This window comes from Chelon labrosus, assembly GCF_963514085.1.
Source record: "Chelon labrosus genome assembly, chromosome: 21".
Lineage (NCBI taxonomy): Eukaryota > Metazoa > Chordata > Actinopteri > Mugiliformes > Mugilidae > Chelon > Chelon labrosus.
Genome location: NC_140354.1, coordinates 7,768,576 through 7,787,406, shown reverse-complemented (window position 1 = coordinate 7,787,406; position 18,831 = coordinate 7,768,576). Strand labels below are relative to the sequence as shown.

Genomic DNA, 18,831 nt, shown 5'->3' with positions numbered 1-18,831 from the left:
ATCACTGCCTAATTATTACTTTCCTAAATAATTTATATGACTGAAGTTAAACCATTTGGAATCAGTCTGTTAAATAGCACGTTACGTCACATGTTGTTACGACTTTTAGACTTTTAAATACATTCAGCAGCTTTACTGCAATGTTTGGTTGAGTCTCCTAAATAGCCAATTCAAACCAATTCAACATAAGAACATGATTTCTCAGACTGAACGAAGAAACCTCGGTGAACAAGTATTTAAGATAATATAATTTAAGAAGAAAGTGCACATTTAAGACAGGAGGTTTCAGCAGGCACAAATGAAGGAAATAAATATGGATTTCATAGCTACACCCAAAGACATTTTCAAACTTCTCACAAATCCTTTGAATTAAGTGATAAAAATTTGTGTTTTGGCCTTTTGCTTGGAAAATATGATCCATATTACAGACTTTTTATGTCCGAGAATGTTTGAAAATGAATGAATAAATATAAAAAATGCACAGTTAATGATATGTTTTGTATGATGGTAATTTGTAGTTTTAATTATAGCAAATCTTTATGCTAATGTTTTCTTGTGTACTGTGTGTTGGGAGTACTAATTTCAAACTTTCCAAATAGCTTGTAATTACTTACAAACCAAAAGTAGTTTTCATATTTATCCACAGTATTGTTGAAATCTCCAGGACTCTCCTGTGATTCATGAACATTCAGGTCACTATCGAATGGATAAAACTTTCAAATTAAAAGCACAAACATATATCTGCTTTGGCTCTCTTCAGTTGTATTTCAATCATGACAAAACGTCTACTCGTCCGGTGAGCAGGTGTAGACGTCCCCGCGGGGATCTGGGGTGCCGGCAGGAGGTGAAGGGGAAGGCTCTTCCTCCTGCAGCTCCACCGAGTTCTCTTTGAAGGTGCTCCTTCGGTTGACGTTCCCTCCCAGCCCAAAGCTCCTGATGCTGCTGCTGCTGCTTCCCCGAGGAGCGGAGCTGCCAAACACCGCCTCACCGCCGCCACGTCTGGCAACACCCGATACATCAGAAGGAAGAGAGAAGAGGAGGAAGAGGAGGGTCAGAAAGAGATGAAGGGAAAGAAAAAAAAAAAGCAAAGAGAAAAAGAAAACAGTTAAAGCCCCTGAAATCTTGAAGCAGTGAACCAGAGGAGCAAGGACAAAGATGAGGAAATAAAATGAAGGAAGAGGAGAATTTTCCCAGGAAGCTTTGAGGAGATTTTGCAGATCAGTAGTGTCTGAAGAAAACAGGAGCAGCCAGACATGAAAGGAGGAAAATGAAATTTAAAATCACAAGTGATCACTCATTACAAAGATTAACAATGTAAACCATGTATTTGATTTCTCTACTGCTGGCTCAGTGTCTAATAGTTTATTTAACTCCAAATCAACACAGATTGCTATTGCTGTTTGCCAGCGGGATCAATTAATGTGGTTTAAAGGTGATTAATTGTTATAATTTGAGGATTTTTAGACATGTTTTACACAAACACACAGATCCAGAGCCACATGAATGCATATTATGATCCTCTACTGGAGCCAGCACCATACAGTAGTTATGCTGCAGCGTTGTCGACCAGCGGGACATTAACACATGAGGTATGACCTGTTATTTGTAGATGAAAAAAATTCAAATAATAGCTTTATAACTGAAGAAAGTTTTGAGAAAGCCTGTCTTTAACAAAAGTAGTCGTGGGAGTCGTCTGCGTAGAAACAGACGTGGTCATTCTAGCTAAAACCTCAGAGCAGACGAGAAGCAGAACTTAATTCGTATATTTTGTTTGTAGAGGAAGACGAGGTATATTTATGGTTTCCACTCTGTTCTTAAGCGTCTCGTTACCTGAGTTTGCTCCTGAGTGAGGACACCTCTCTGTTGAGGGTGTCGTTGGCCTCGGCCGCCTCGTCCAGCTCCCTCTGCAGTTTCCTGCGAGCCGCCGCCATGCGCTGCGCCTCCTCCTCCGTCTCCTCCAGCTGATGCTTCAGCTGCTTCACCCGCAAGTTGCCCTTCTCTGCCTGCAGAGACACACCGCATAAAGGAAAGTGAGACAAATCACAGTGAAATGCTGCCTTTCGCTGCAACCATCGTCATCGGAGTTACCTGGTCTTTGAACTGTTGCGCCTGCTTCCTCTCGTCCTCCATCTGGATACTTAAATCCCTCAGTTTCTTCTCTTTCTGACGCAGGGTCTTGGCGCTGGCCTGCCGCTCTCTAACATAACACAACATAATCTTTTAGTTTGTTGTCACTCAGTTAATGAGTTAACTTCTGGATTTTAACTCTGTTTCCTAGCAGGTAATGGCAGGTAATAGCAGGTTACCTGCTCTCAAATTCAAGCTGCTCTTCGACCTCCCTCAGCTTGACTTCCAGAGCAGCAATGGTGGACTTGAGTTTGGAGCGGCCCTGGCCCTCCAGCTCCTGCAGTTTGGCCTTCAGCTCTCGGTTCTGTCTCTCCAGCAGCTGCCTGGATCCTTCCCTGCTCTGAGAGGAAGACCTCTCTGCTGCCAGCTCTGCTCCCAGCTGCTCCACCTACACCAAGGTGAAGACAAGTCGAAGAGATAAAAGGAGTCATTTCTACAGTTCTTGTGGTATAAGCCAGGTTAGGCCTCTCTAAACTATGTCTGGTCTTTTCTTGTTTATGAGACTCTGTATTGATCGATCTAACTTTCTGTACTAACTTTCATACAGGTTAGATCAATCTAAATTCTCTATGTTCAAATGTATAATGTAAAACAATTTGAGACCAAGCATGCATGAGATAATAATGGAGGAAGTGTAGAAATGAAACCATAATTTTACAGCTAAACAGATAAAACTACTTCAAATATGCTGCCAAATAAAATCAATATATGAAAATAGAATTTAAAACATGAATACATTTCTCTCTTCCACTGTTTTGTGTCTTCTTTGCAGTTTTTAAGTTCTACTGAGTCAAAAACTGTACAAAATTGTGAGAATAATAATAATAAACCCCGTGTCTACCAGCTGCTGGCTCTTCCTCAGCCGGTCGTTGAGGCTCTCCGCGTTGCCCTGCTCCTCCTCCAGCTCCTCCTCCAGCTGGCTGATCTTTGTCTCCAGGCGACGCTTTTCATCGGACAGCAGTGACCTGAACAGGAGCAGCACGGAGGAGTCAGGCTTTTCTAAAACGTATCTAATTTCTGCTTTACTGTGAACATGGCTGATTACGTTCGTGCATACCATGTAAACCTTAAATCATAGCAAGAAACCTACCTTCCAGAAGCGTTGCTGGCCAGTTCCTCCGACAGCTCGTCTCTCTCCGCCTCTGCCTGCTTCCGAGCTCTCTCAGCTGCTGCTAACATCTGACAGACAGAATCTCAAAGTATGAAGTTGTTCTAACAAAACAAATAATTGACTGACTCGATTTGCACATGCAGCTGAAACAAATAAGCTCATGTTTTTTGAAATAGTGGCCAAACTCAAAGGCAGCACGTAGGCTCACCTCCTGCAGCTGCATGACGTCGGACTCCATGGCCTTGGATCTGCGCTCTGACTCCCTGGCTGAGGAGAGGACCTCCTTCTGAGCTGCACGAGAGTCGTCCAGCTCCCTCTGGAGATCCTTCACCTGGCCCTGTACCCACCACAAAGATGTTAAATGTTTGTCTTTCTAAACAGGCTTCAGTTGCTTTAGACTTCTGATAATTAAAGGTGTTTTCTGACCTGGAATTTGCGGAGCTGTTTGAGCCCCTCATCACGCCCCCTGCTGGTGGCCTCCAGCTGGTCCTCCATGTCCTTCAGATCCCCCTCTAGCTTCTTCTTCCCGGCCGACGCCAGAACTCGCTGCTTCCTCTCCTCCTCTAGGTCAGACTCCAGCTCACGCACCTGATGCAAAGAAAAAGATCAAACTTTGGTCTTTTTGCAAACTGGCCTTGTGTTCTTTAAACCTTTAAAAAATAAGATTATATATGAGAAGAAAGAAATGGATGCCTGATTAGACTTTAATTGAAAGAATAGCCACAGTAGGCTGGTCTCCACCTGTCTGAGGAGCTGCTTCCTCTTCTCCTCGCCCATCTCATCGTGGGCCATCAGCTCCCTCTCATGCTGAGCTTTGAGAGCCTGACTGTTGACCTCCAGGCGCAGCTTGGCGTCCTCAGCCACCTGCAGCTCGTCCTCCAGCTCCTCCATCTGAGTCCTCATCTCGTCCACGATGGCCTCCAGGCCACGCTTCGCCTTGTCCAAATCGTGGACCTGACAAAACATCAGAAATAAGGCCCACCTTTCTTCTAATGAACTCTTTTATTTACTTTCAGATGCTTACGTTCTTTCCCACGTCGTCCTTGGAACTGATGAGATCTTCCATCTCAGCTCGGAGTGCCTTTATGGTCTTCTCCGCCTCCTCCAGAGCTTGCTGGTTCTCATCCAGCGTCCGGGCCAGAGCTAGCACCTTCGTGTCCTTCTCCCTCGCCTCCGCCTCTGCACGGTCCCGCTCCTCTGCAAACTTAGAGGACACGGCTCGCTCCTCTGCCAACATCTAGTGAACACGGGGACACGTGATCAGGCCAGTTTTAAACACATTTCATGGAACAGAATATTTGCATATCTGCATTGACTAAACATAACTGCTACTGTCAGACCTGATCGAACTTCTTCTGCTTCTTCTCCAGGTTGGAGACGAGCTGCCGTTGGCTGTCCAGGTCCATGAGGACGTCCTCCAGCTCCTGCTGCAGTCGGCTGCGGCTCTTCTCCACCTTGTCGTAGGCTGAAGTTTTCTCCTCATACTCGGTGTTCACCGCCTCCAGTTCACGCTGCAGACGCTTCTTCCCCTCCTCCAGCAGCTCCACCGTGCCGGACATCTCGTCCAGCTTCTTCTTGTAGTCAGACAGCTGACAGAAGGCAAAAGAGCATTTTAACATAACATGTAACATCTCCCTCCAGCTGATCAGATTTCATCTCCTGTCTGAGTTACTGACCTGCATGTTGAGGCTGGAGACCTGCCTCTCCACCACACGCTTGCTCTCAGTCTCCTCCTCCAGCTGCTCCATCAGGCTATTCCTGTCCTCCTCCATCTGGCGGAGACGTCCAGACACATTCAGCTTTTGACGAGTCTCCTCAGACAGCAGCTCCTGTTGGAGTAGGAAGAAGACAGAGGTCCAGACACAGTTTGGGAAGTTTAAGAACATGGCTGCCTATGTGAGTATTGAGGTGTACCTGTGTGTCATGGAGCTGAGAGGACACACTGGAGACATCTTTACTCAGCTTGATATTCTTTCCCTCTGCTTCGTTCAGCAGACCTGTCACACCGTCCAGCTCCAACTGGGGAAGGAGGAGAAGAAAAAGAAATTCAACAAAGACTGAGGGAATAGGGATCCTGAGCAGTTTTAAACCCAGGTGCTGTTTCCAACGACCACACCAGGCCTTGTTTCCTTGTTGACTCACAGTCATCTTTGAGACTCGTTCACCCAGCTCGTTCCTCTGCCGTTCGCTTTCGTTGAACCGGGAGTGCAGTTCGTTCAGCTGACCCTCCACCTTCTTCTTCTTGTGCTCCACGTCCTGTTTGGCGCTGGCAAGGGATCGCAGGTCTGCGCTCAGGTCTGTCGTTTCTTTCTCCAGAGCCTGCTTGGCTTTCTCCAGTCCGGCCCTCACCTGGACAGAGAGAAGTGGAGATGAAAGAGTGAGAAAATCCGCCTCCGTTGAAGGTTTTTAAAATTAAGTTCTTCAGAGGTTCTTTTGTGATCTGGGTGAGCTGACCCGTTTGGCCTGCTCCAGCTGCTCACTGAGCTCCTCCACAGCCTGGCTATGTTTCTGTCTCAAGTCCTGGATTTGAGCCTCGCGGCTGCGTCCCTCCTCCTCCATGGTTTTCTTCAGCATGGCCACCTCCTGCTCACGCTTTGTCCTGCCAACCACAAACACATCACGTCACCACAACATGATTTAGGGCCAGATTTAGTCTGCTCAGATCAAACATTAGACATCAAAGGATGTGCTTATGGGCCCCATTTGATCATACTGACCTCAACTCCTGCTGGGCGGCAGTCGTATCCAAACTGTCCTCCAGCTCAGAGCGTAGAGCATTCAGTTCCTCCCCAAGGTCTCGTCGAGCTGCCTCTGCCTTCCCCCTCGCCGCCCTCTCTGCCTCAAGGTCCTCCTGCAGCTCTGAGATCAGAGCCTCCAGCTCCCGCACCCGCTTCACCACTGCCCCACGCTGACTGCTCTCCTCTTCCAAGCTGTGGACCAAGGATGGTTCTGTCAGGGTCATTCAGCAGTTTGACATCTGACAATTTAGCAAGCCATGTGCTGAGACTGTGTGAGTAAACCTCATATCGATGAGGCGACAATTCTTCCTCTTAATTATTTTATTCATCATAGACAATTTACTATGAAAGTTTCCGAAGACATTTCACTGGCTCTATATACAAGCATGTTCTGCAGTGTAATCCCTCTCACCGAGCCTGCGTGGCCTGGAGCTCGTTTTCTTTGGCAGCTAGCTGGGCTCGGAGCTCGGCTAGCTGTGTCTGCAGGTTGGCGTGCTGCTCCTGCAGGTCGGCCAGCTCGGCGTCCACCTTCCTCTTTGCCTTCTCCATGTCCTGACGACCCTTCTCCTCTTTCTTAAAACGCACTGGACACAACGAACAAAAGAAGACGTTAGACAAACCTCAGCATCATTTTGGCATTTATAACTCCAGGGTCCCACAAAGTCTTGTATCACTAGCTACCTTTACAACACAGTCGATTGTAAGTCGAGAAAAAACAGAAATAAGAAAGACTTAAGAAGATAAAGAGAGCCGTATATATATCATACAAAGTTGAAGAGTTTTCTTTCCTCGGCTGGACTAGAATTTTTTTCTTGTATGTATCTAAAGGTGAGTAAGTCTGAATGGATGCCAACAAACTGACCCTCGAGCTCAGAGATCATGGACTCGTGTTTGTTCTTGAGCTTGGTCAGATTCTTGGACTTCTCCTCCTCCTCAGCCAGATTGGAGCTCATATCAGCCATCCTCTCCTCCAGAAGCTTTCGCTCCTACGAACGGACACAGGAGTAAAGTTTGTATGAAACGCTGTCGCAAGAGCAACACACACAAAACTGGCTCTTCATATACTGTACCTTCAGCAGTTTGTTGTTCTGGTCCTCCATCTGCAGAATGTCCTCCTCCAGTTTCTTCACCTTTCCCTCCACAGCCACCTTCTCCAGCTGCAGCTTCTGCTTGGCGTCTTCCTGCTCTGCGATGTGAGCCTCCATAAGCTGTAGCGAGACACAGGTGCAATTAAAGATGGACAAAAAGTCACGGCTCAGGTATAAAATACAATGACATATAAACAAAGAGTAAAAGTACACGTGTAGGGTAAGAGTGAATGTGTAAAACCTGTAGCTCCTGCTCCATGTCCTTCTTCTCCTGCTGCAGGGAGTTGCTTCGATCCTCCTCCTCCTCCAGCCGCGCCTCCATCTCGTGCAGCACCTCCTCCAGCTCCTGCTTCTTGGCCTCCAGCCGCACCCTCATCTCCTCCGCCTCGGCGTACAACTCCGCCTCCGTCTGAAGCTTTGACTCCAGCTGCGCCCGCTCCTCCATCAGCTACGAAACAGAGGCCTCTGTCATTTCCTGAACTTTTTAAGGAAACAAAAGAAGGTAAACACCTGCGTTCGTTTCACCTGGTTGTGTCTCTGGCTGACTTCTTTCAGTTCGGCCTCAGCCTTAGCCGCCACCTCCTTGACGCTCTTCAACTCCTCCTCCTTCTGACCCATCTCCTCCTCTTGTCTGGTCACCTGCAGCAGGGGCTTCACCTGAACCACGGGCAGACAACACACATCCACAACTTGGTTTCTTCAGATCATACAGATAATCATCAAATCTGAAAAGTAAACTGACAATTCTAAGATAAGAGAGAAAAATGTTGGTAGCTAAGCTAAAAATTTGACTAAGTCTTGGCAAGTGATAGAAACATGGCTGTTAGAATGAGTGTGTTTGACCTTAGTAAAAAGCCTCCACCACTGCCAGTTCTTAAGCTTGAGGTAACAGGCGCAGTTCCTCTGGATGACCTTCATGGCAGTCAGTTGTTGCTGACGTTTACTGAAAGCCCTGAGAACGCACAGAAGAAAGAAGAAGAAGAATCACAGCAAGAAACACACAGCAACAGGTCACAGGGTGCTAAAAATAAAGTTCTACATGTTCCTCTTACTTGCGGCCCAGGAAACCTCTTGCTTGTGCCTGGAAGGCGATGATGACGACCGTCAGTTTGAGGTCTCTCTCTTCTTCCAGCTGGGCCAAAACTCCCGTCCTGAAGAACATCTTGCTCTGACCTATCCGATACAGGTTAGGGTCCAGATCCAGGTGCTTTACCTGCAGACGAGGAGAGGAGCGTGATTCTGCTTTCATAATCCAGTTGTGGAACACAGTGAATTCATTTTCTTTAAAGGTGTAGGTCACATTAAAATGAAATAATAACTCACCATCAGACCGCATGCCTGTTTCCCGTCCATGAAGCCTTTAGGGATGGCATTAGCAGCCAAGATCTCGTACCTGCAAACATATTTTCAAAGCAAGGTGGAAAAATCAGTCAATAAAACCCGATCAAAGGGCCTCAGAGTGCAGGCATGTGTCTGACTATTTAAGACTCTATACCTGATCACAAGAATGAAAACTAATCTTTTATCTGATCTTCATAGCACTGATATTATTTTATCTGCACTAAAATAGAGACAGATTTTTTTATAATCAGATTCTGTTTTTACACAGATACAAGCAGAACAATGAGGGTCGCTATTGATTGACTGTACATCAATGTGTAAGACAGCTCTCCCACCTCTGCCTGAACTCCTGGAACACGATGCGGTTCGGAAATCCCTGCCTGCAGATTCGAATGCCCTCCAGCACACCGTTACACCTCAGCTGCTCCAGCACCAGGTGGGCGTCCATCTTGCCAGCCTGCAGCACAGCAGCCAAAGCACTGCATGTTTTTAACAGTTCTCCGCGTCACCTCTACAGACCTCTACAGATAAAAAATGACCTCTTACCCTCTTCTCGTGGTTGGGAATGATGCAGCGGACGAAGTTGGGCTGTGTGTTGTGCAGTGTGGTCATCAGCTTCCCCAGAGACTCTTTGTACAGCTGACCCACGGTGCGAAACATGCCTTTCTTGGATTTGGTGCTGGTGGGCACCGAGCTCTCCGACATCTTGGTCATGGTGTCCAGACCGACCACTCGATCCACTGATATGGAGAAGAAATCCTTTACATCATTTCACACATTTTTTTTTTTAACCACGTCTACACGTCTAATGCGACGAGGATGTTTGTCCTTTTGTTGAAGAACTCACCGTCTTTCCACAAGTCCTGGATGAAAGTGCTGGAGGAGTTGTTGAGCAGAGCCGTTACATTGTCATTAAGAGGGTCCATGTTCTTTGTCAACCAACTGGCTGCATTGTAATCGACCTGGATATAAAAATGGACGTGATGTTTCGCATGTTGCTAACCAAATCCAACAATGTGTTTGTCCATCTTTGTTCTGCGTCTCAATTAACACTGGCTCCTACTGAGCATCTTTAAAAACAAATATGTGTCTGTTATTCAAACAGGAAGACTATTTTGTCTCACTCACCTTTCCAGCATAGTGCAGCACAGAGAACATCAGATTGTCTTTGTGTTGTTTAGGCTTGGAGAATTTGACGTGGCTAGCGTGTGTGTTCAGCAGCTTGTCCACGAATGTGACATCTGTGGCTTTGGGAAACCAGCACTCCTCGTCCAGCAGGGCCAGGATGCCCGGAGGGTTGTTCTGCAGGTCGGTGAAGGATACAGAGTCTCAGGTTTATTTTCAAGAATGTTTTTACACGTGATTCCTGTTGAACTTACTCCTGGAGTGGTTCAGGTTTGGATGCAGGGATGGGGAGTGAGTTCATTTAGAGCATTTATAGCCATTAGATGACAAGTACATTTTGGAAGTCCGCCAAAAGGGATTGTTTTGGGATCTTTTGGGAATATGATGGTGTAGAAACTCATCAAGGGAATCAGTCACATCTGTCCAGTAATTTACAGTTTATGAAATAGCTGGGCAGCACCTTGATGTTACCTGTCAGGTATCCATTCACATTTATCATTTTGACAAAGCACCCACTTATTTTCTGACCACTTTCTATGCATCTTCATTGTCTGTAGCTCTAAATTCCTCTTGTTTTTGCTGCTTCTTATTCTTAACTGTCACTGAAAATCTTTTTTAAAACTTGAGTTGAGTCTTTAGAGCACATCCATCACACTCAACATCAAACGTGTGTGTGTGACTGACCGGCCTCTCGATGAGCTCTATGCAGGGCTGCAGGTCGAGGCCGAAGTCGATGAAGTTCCACTCGATGCCCTCCCTCTTGTACTCCTCCTGCTCCAGGATGAACATGGTGTGGTTGAAGAGCTGCTGCAGGCGCTCGTTGGTGTAGTTGATGCAGAGCTGCTCGAACGAGTTGTCCTGGAGGCGGGAAGCGGGTGATTAGAAATACAAACAAACCGACGTTGAAGTATTTAAACGTTTATTTTCCGCAAGAGTTCACCTCAAAAATCTCAAAGCCAGCGATGTCCAGGATTCCCAGGAAGGACGAAGACTGTCTCTTACTCTTGTCCAGTGTCTTGTTGACTCTGGCCAGGATCCAGCGGAACAGACGCTCGTACATGGCCTTCGCAAGAGCCTCCACCGCAAAATCAGCCTGAAGAAAGAGGAGGAGGAAGATGGAGGTGAAGGGAATGATTCATTTTGGGATTATTGTATAGCTCTGCATTACTTTTAAATACTAAAAAAGGAAGAAAATCAGAGGAGTCTTTATTTCTGTGTTTATTTAATGAGGTTTGGTTTCCTATGGAGTACCTGCTGCTTGGTCTGAGCCTTTTGCACCACCTCCCTGCCCACTTTAATCCTGGGCGTGAGGATGGCACGGGTGAAGTCAGTCACGTTGATGCCCTGCAGGTGGCACACCTTCTGGGCAGCTGGGTGAGGTGAGACGGAGAAGGGGTCAGAGGAGTTAAGACGTTAACATACAGAAGAGGTGATGTGTCTTTAAATGGTTACCGGTGTTATCAGGCATGGTCGCCTGCTCGCTGTTCCTCTCCTTCTCAAACTTGATGTTTCCCAGCTGGAGCACAGTGGACACCACCTTCAACATGCCTGCAGAGAGGACGAGGAAGGACATAAAGTACCTCCACTTTCAAGGTTTTAAATTCTTTTGTACAAAACTCTGATGCTCTGAAGAAGGTTAGAGAAACTATGTGGTAACATGGAGGCATAGTGGCCATCTCTCTAATGTTGGCTATCTATTAAAGGACTAACAATAAGAATGGCTATATGAACAAACATAAACTCTAGTCTTTCTGGGCTCTCAGTACCTAATCTCTCATCCTCATTGAAGCCCATGATCTCCATGGCCTCCAGAGTCTCATCAAACATCTCGTTGTCCTCCTGGCCGGGGATCTCCACGTGACCCGCCACCAGGAAGCGATAGCTGCTGAAGTCCTGCAATAGCAGCTCCTCTACACACACAAATAGCGTCATTAATTTCTTGTCTTGCTTTCGCTCCCCAAAAGTAGATGATGTCAGAAATGATGTCTGAGCTGCTCACCCCTCATCTTGCCGTTGGCTCCTGCCACCATGTAGTAGAAGATGTGAAAAGCTCTCTCTGTGTTGCCCTGACGAATGCAACGGGACTTCTCCAGCAGGTCTGATCAGAGCAGCAAATGGTTAAGAAGACAATCAGCTGTTTAACTTAATGTTCTTCATTTTGCATTCGTCATTTAACAGGCCGGCAAAAAGAAACAAAAAGGATACAGGTGTCAATATTCGCCCCGACAATAAAGCCGGTCACATCAAAGTTGAGTTTGATGAATTTGCCCTAGAGACAGAAATAAAGACAGCAGCTACATGACACACAACCTGACATTTGTTTACATGTTCAGTATGTTGAGTTACACGCTGATGAAAATGCTTACGAATCGCGAGGAGTTATCGTTCTTGATGGTCTTAGCGTTGCCGAAGGCCTCCAGGATGGGATTAGCCTGCAGCAGCTGCTTTTCCAGCTCCCCCTGCAGCCAAGAAAACAGGTCACACATCAGATTTTGCACAGAATGTACCAGTAAGCATACACACCACTGCTCGTGTTTACCTACAGACCACATCTACAGATGTAGGAAAGGTTTCACTCATATTTGAAGGCAGAGTCTGTATGAGTTGTTATACTCACGTAGGCCAGGGATCCTCCCTGCTGCTGCTGCAGGAAGAGTTGGGAGAATAAACTGATTAGAAACCGTATGCGGCTACTGATTTCCACAAGCGCCCTAAGTTCCATTTGCTACCCACATTACAGCTTCAAGCAGCAGAGCAACAGGGGTGAAGCATCAGTAATTCTCGACTAAATAAGCCGCGGATCGAGTTGATCACTGGACAACTTTGAATCAATGGTGAGAAATACTGTAGGAAGACTTGACGAATCCCTGTAATTAATTGTATTCCCATGTCCTTTAAGTACAGCACTTCTCTTTTAAGCTTAGGCCAGTTCAATGAAAAAGTCTGAAGCAGCACCAGCAGAAGCACAGGCAACAATGATCTGTCCTCACCTTGGCCACAGCTGCAGCAACTGAATCCTGTCATGTACAACAGATTTTGTGCTTTATTACTTTGAGGCAGATGCTATTACATTAAATATCATTGTCATTTGTCCAAAATTTCAACTGTGAATCTGCTTTGTACTTTCTTGTTTTTAGCTTATCATTCGGCCGCTGCGGGGGTGCAGTTTTCACGCCGAACCGTTACAAGTCTGTTCAAACATGTCGATGAAATTTTCTGAAAGCTGAAGAAGTTTCTACTCACAGGGTTCACGTCCTTCTTGCCCTTGTGCGAGGAGGCGACAACGGCCAGGTACTGAATCACTTTCTTGGTGTTTTCTGTCTTCCCTGCCCCGGACTCGCCTCTGGGTAACGAAAGAGGGATAAAAAAAATCTTTTTATTAGTATTTTTGGACCAAAACATAAGAAAACAGTAATGAAGAAAGCAAAAAGTAGGACAAGTTAAAGCATTTGCTTCATAGGGTTAAAGTCTGGGGAGGTTTCCAGGGAAAGCTTCCCTTAAGTGATTTTTGTGTGTGTGCTCAAATATGTAGTGTAGTGTGATGGAAAAAGGTCAAGTGTTGTATGTTTTGACTCACGTGCAGAGAATAGACTGATCCTCACGGTCTGCGGAGAGAGAAAAAGAGAGAGAGGGGGAGAGAGAGAGGCATGAGATGTTGACTGAGCTGAACGCGCCAAGCTGAACAGACCAAACATGAACTCTCTGATGGCGCCGCTTCCCTCGGACACGGGAGAGAACGACTCTGAGATTTCGTTCAGAGGGAGATTAGCCTCCATCACTCATATCATCTAAAAATAGCAGGTGGATGCAGGGATCCGTCGCTGTAATCTCGTCTCGCTGCTCCATGTATGGCAATTCTGGAGGTGAATGGAAAGAACGGAGATGAACGGAGTCCGGAGGCCAGGCAGCACGTGGGGGCTCACCTCTCATTTGGTGATGCGTGTTTGCTTTTTCTTAAAGTATTACAATAGTCTGCCAGAGTTTTTCAGAAAAGAACTACGACTGCTATGGGCTCTTTCTTTAGCTCTGATGTGTGTGTAATATAATCAACGCATTCATTCATCTCATTTACCTAAATCTATTGTTGTGGATCTGAGTTTATACACACTGATGCACTAATCAGATCTGAATCATGTTCCTTGTCTCAGATTAAACTTCATTATCCATCATCCCAAATCAATAGTCTGCAAGTTTCTGTGATTCATCCTCATTGTATTTAAGTGGATTAAAAATCCATAAACAGCTGCACAGCAAGGTGAGAAAAGTGACTTGAAAACCAGGTATTTTTCATTATTTCTGCTGGTTTGTCACCACATCCAGCAGAGAAGGTGAATTTGAATGAGGATCCTTGGAAAAAAATATATACATATACACTGATCAGCCACAACATTAAAACCACTGAAGTAAATAACACTGACCAATTCACTAGATCCCAAACTGATCAAGTATCTGTGGGATGATCCACAGAGGCCCCTCCCCTCAACCCATAGGACCCAAAGGCCCCCACTAACAACATTCTGTTGCCAAACACCACAGGACACCCTCAGAAGGCCCATGTCCATACTCTGATGAGTCAGAGCTGTTTTGGAGGCGCAAGAGAGACCTACACAATACTAGGAAGGTGTTCATAATGTTACGCCTGATCGATGGATTTCATGTCACTGAATTGTGTCTTGTTGTTGGCACTGGTTTGTTGTGCTAAATGATAAAGAAGAATATGTAAAGACTTCTCGTTTTAACGGAAAATATGTTTGGGCAGTATGGCTGTTTATATGTTTTTATGACACAGGCCTAACGTATTAACAACACATTGACACAAACTATTACCCTGCAACATGTTCCTGTAGGCGTTGTCTGTGATGGAGTAGATGTGCGGCGGCACCTCGTGACGTTTCTTGCCCTTGTACATCTCGATGATCTTTTCAGAGTAGATGGGCAGCATCTTGTAAGGGTTCACCACCACACAGAACAGACCTGAGTACGTCTGTGGAGAGAAGGAAACTGATGGTTGTTCACTAATCTCCGTGATTTTCAGGAGCCAGGATACATAGAAGTTGAACTTGCAAGTTCTAAGTTCATACAGATGTAAGTACAGCCTGTACACCAGTTCAGGCGGCCCACACTGTATGAAAAACTTTGAACAATAATTTGATACTGATATCACAGATATGTTCTGAAAATTTGCCCTGTTTAATCTTTTTATATTACGAAACACAGTGTCTTTGGTTTTGAGTTACACAAAGTGAACACATTAATATGTCTCAAAGAGTCCCCGTACCAGGACACCATGATATTCATTTGATCCATTCATGATTCTGAATAAACTGTGGAGCTTAAACTAACATGTCCAGTCCTAATTAATAGTTTCTGATCAAATTAAAATTGCAATTTCAGTCTCAGTCAGACTCAGTCCTGACTCTACAGTCTTTTGTCCTTACAGTAAGGACCAGTCCTTGCATTAACAGGCAAACAGCCAACAAAGAACCTGAATCCAAAAATCCCACAAATTTCCACAGATCCACAGATTTATATTGAAATTAACATATTCACCTTTACCTGTATGTCGTAGACACACAAAGTGTCTTTAGTAAATTTCCAATACTGGGATCAACAATAAATTAATTCTTTTGATTGATCATTTAAGTTCTTTTCTTTAGTTAAACCTTTTCCTAATTCCTATTTGATTTTCATCTTCTTGGTTGTAATGGAACAGTAAGGTGAATCTCTCTAGTTTTGATCTGTTTGATGATTTTTCTTCTTTCTTTCCTGGGAAACTAAATGACGAATAAACAAATTAACAAGCTAATCAGCAGTTAAACTGCTAAATTAGTTGCCAAATTTATTTAAAGTAATTAATGTATTCAATAATAATTCATGTAGTTGATGTTGTGCGTAATTCTGCTACATGAAGAGACCAGCTACAACTTCACTTCAGTGCACTTCACTTATATAAAAAATAACTAACATACATGTCAGACTTAAACATTAGCTTTTACGGACATCTCTTCAAACCGTAACATAAAACATCTCATTACTGCCTGAGGTTAACCCTGAAGCTGTTTAAAACGTGGATTTATGGTCAATTAGTGAACTCTGTATGGTCCTCCAGGTCACAGCTCGTATTTAGGCGATGTTTTTGTCTCCAGCACTGTGTGTTCATATAAGGACTGGAGGAACCTGAGTTCTTAACGTCCTCTGATCTTCATGGCAGTCTATATTTAATGCATAAGCTTGGGTTTTAATTTTTACAGCCAGTACCTTATTAGACTTTGTGAAAATAAAAACATGAGCTGTCCATTCAGAGTCTGGAGCACAGTGTCGTCAAACAAGGACTTCTACACAGCAAGGGTTTAGAAGGGGCCCTTAGTTTTCTTTGTATTAAATCATACAGTACATGCAGATTTAAAAGTGTATTTATTTTTCCAAGATAAAATCGATTCAGAGGTAAGCATGGTGTTGTTTTAATTTCTGTTCAACATCTGGCAGAAGAAGCTATTATGTGTTATTATTTGTGTTTTTAATTTTTCTTCCCACTTCTGTGAAGTGATTACATTGTTCATCATTTGTTGAATGTGCATGTGCATTGATAACTCTGCACTTCCTTGAATTTTCAAAGATGCACTTGAAAAATAAATGTTCAGGGTCTGGAAAATACATTACATAGGACTAAGCAAATATAAAGAGGGAGTGTCTCACATAGATGAGGCTGGAGAAGTATCTCTCTCGCAGGTTTTGCAGGACAGACGCTTCGTTGAGGAAAGTGAGGGCGGCCATGTCCTCCACCTTGCTGAACTTGGGCGGATTCATCTTCTGGATGTCGTCTTTGCTCACCGTCATTTTCTGACCATTGGAGAGCTCCACGAGCACCTGCAGCACAGCAGCAGGGGTTACTGTCTGTTAGCTAACTTACAGAGCTAACTGTCTGTAGCTCTGTGCTGGATTTAAAGATCAAAGTTCAACCACCTTCCCTAAATGTGTTTTGAAGAAATGAAGAAGAAAAGTCGTTCTCTGACCTCCCCCTTACTATGCCTAGATACATAACAATCTGAACCATAAGATGGATATGATCATGATGATCATATGATATATGGTGATGTAAATGCGTCTCTGTACAGATAGATAGACAAATAAATAAAGAGATATTTGCTAATGGAGACATATTCAGTACCTGTTCACCCTTGTCCTCCTTGAGGCTTGCCGCCTCAAAGCCCTCCCTATCTGATGGCACCCACACCATCTTCTTTGCCATCCAGTCGGCTTGGGCCACCCCGCTGTTGCGGAAGTCATTTTCCAGGAAGAGGTACTTGTTGTCATCAGCTGCCGGGTCAGCCATGTTGGAAGTTGGATCAACCTGTGGGATGCAAGGGTCAGGAGCTGCAGAGGAGTCGAACACTGGTGCTTCAGAGACTTCAGAGGTGATGTCTGATTCCTTGGTGGTGACTGGTTCAGCCTCTAGTGCAGCGACGGGAGTTGAGTTGACCTCTGACCTCGGTTTCACCTCTGAACTGTTGACATTTCACAAAACAATACGTATATTAATGAGCATATTCAGCTTTCTCCCCTTCCTTTCAGTATCAGTATATCAAAAAGCCAAAGTTAAGCTTGTGGGTTCTGGCCCTGACATAAGAATCACAGACATCAAAATCTCACTCACATTTTAAACTATTCTAAATACTTGACACCCGAGACATGTGCAGACTAAACATCTCGACTACACAGATGAAACAAGTCCATGTGCGCATAGAGTGGTTGCAATAGCAAGAAAAACTTACAAAAAATTACTTTAGAGGAGACTACTCTTGACCTGAGTTTTTTCATTGGAGCAGCAGTTTCTCCTTTGCTCATTTTTGTTTGTTAAATTCACAAAGATTTAGATTTTTTATAGCAAGTGCTGCAGTGGATGCTGATTTGTCTTTGAATATGGAACTTAAAAACTAAAAAACATGCTCTATTATTCTGAATAATGGAATAGGCAGCTCGCTAGACACTCTTTATAAGCGACCTACTAATGTCAAATGGTGAATTAATGATCATGATTTTAAAGGGGCTTTCTAGGGATTAATTCTTGCACTTCCATAAATTCCAAATCCAACTTTCAGTAGACTTCCCTCGCCTTGTGCACACTTCTAATTTATAATGCAGACTTTCAGACGTCCTGTGCCCAAGCTGAGGTAACCCTGCTGACATCGCTATAAACAGTTAGAAAGCTCCCAAAATAACACATGATGAAAAGAATGTCTAAATTTTTCCTATGTATGTAAAGTAACACATCATGTTATCTGAAATCAAAAGGCTAATTAACAGAGCTAATTTGTTGAGTATCCTGAGCTGGTAGTTTGCAAGACACTGACCCCCTAACTCCTCCTGATTGCGAATGTGTGAATGAAAAACTTTTAAAGCCCCTGAAAGATTCAAAACAAGAGTTTTAGCACCAGAAACCTTCCCAATTAGGACTGCATGGGTGCGATTTAATCATTAAGAGTTAACAGCCAAACAATGTTTAAATTGTTTAACACCACGATACTTTGGGATGTAAAAAGCAGAAGCAAAATAACTTTTTGAAACCTTTAGAAGTATAGATATTTAGACAGTTACACAGCTCTACATGTACACCTTTTCACATAAAAGACTCAAACGTGATGCAGACAAACGAGCATCAGTGTAACAATCACATTAGCTCAGTTTTTTTTCCCTCTCACCTCCTCCTTCAGCTGCCAGTGCATCCACTGCCACTTAGATAATTTAGTGAACTGACTTCCAGATTACTGCTGATAACGGCCTCTGGACATTTCCCTGGCTTTGCATCGAGCTACTTACCCACTTATCCTCTGTTCCTCTTCGTGTAAGTCACAAGGCTGCTTTGACCTCCATTTGCGCAGCAGACAATAAAACATGAAAAGCAGCACACAGATAACCCCTATAATCAAACAAATGTGCTGCCGTGGTGGAATGCCCATGTTTGGCTAACCCTTTGCTCCTGGTAGCTTGGTAGCCCAAAGAGGGATGCTAGGGACTTAGCAGGCAAACTACCTTATAAGGTGCAGCTCATGTGTCCAGCCAAGCTTACCGTTTACACCAAAATGGTGACATGTCACAGGGCGCATCCATGTGTGGCACCGGCACACAGGCAAAACAGAGCAGGTATGTGGGCACAAATCAATAGCCAGCGTTTCTAATAAAATGTTTCTGGCAGATTTGTAATCTTTGAAATGAAAGTCAGTCAACAATAGAAGTATGATATTAGTTCTTAAAACAGTTTTTTAAAAAGTTGTTTTTGAAACTTTTTTCATTTAGATTAGAA

General features: G+C 44.4%; 1 protein-coding gene across 2 annotated transcripts; it reads right to left on the bottom strand.

The window, feature by feature from the left end:
- Positions 1-762: 762 nt before the first annotated feature.
- On the bottom strand, positions 763-16,863 carry LOC311506702 (uncharacterized protein; the record flags this gene model as incomplete). 2 transcript variants are annotated; one of them, XM_084570760.1, is made up of 42 exons in its annotated part: positions 763-999; positions 1,831-2,003; positions 2,089-2,197; positions 2,307-2,515; positions 2,969-3,092; positions 3,218-3,306; positions 3,447-3,575; positions 3,665-3,826; positions 3,980-4,192; positions 4,263-4,475; positions 4,579-4,827; positions 4,915-5,067; positions 5,153-5,257; positions 5,381-5,587; positions 5,693-5,837; positions 5,956-6,168; positions 6,389-6,560; positions 6,839-6,962; positions 7,047-7,184; positions 7,306-7,512; positions 7,590-7,721; positions 7,908-8,016; positions 8,117-8,277; positions 8,388-8,457; positions 8,741-8,862; positions 8,952-9,145; positions 9,253-9,367; positions 9,534-9,707; positions 10,215-10,388; positions 10,471-10,623; positions 10,782-10,900; positions 10,983-11,078; positions 11,297-11,440; positions 11,530-11,628; positions 11,736-11,799; positions 11,897-11,989; positions 12,148-12,171; positions 12,774-12,873; positions 13,108-13,135; positions 14,358-14,514; positions 16,227-16,397; positions 16,699-16,863. In XM_084570760.1, the coding sequence occupies 42 exons, from the start codon at positions 16,861-16,863 to the stop codon at positions 786-788; spliced, it is 6,012 nt and encodes a 2,003-aa protein (XP_084426886.1). In that variant the 3' UTR covers positions 763-785. The 2 variants fall into 2 exon arrangements, with proteins under 2 accessions (XP_084426886.1, XP_084426887.1); XM_084570761.1 differs by lacking the exons at positions 763-999; positions 12,148-12,171 and having other exon boundaries at positions 1,819-2,003.
- Between the last annotated feature and the right edge of the window lie 1,968 nt (positions 16,864-18,831).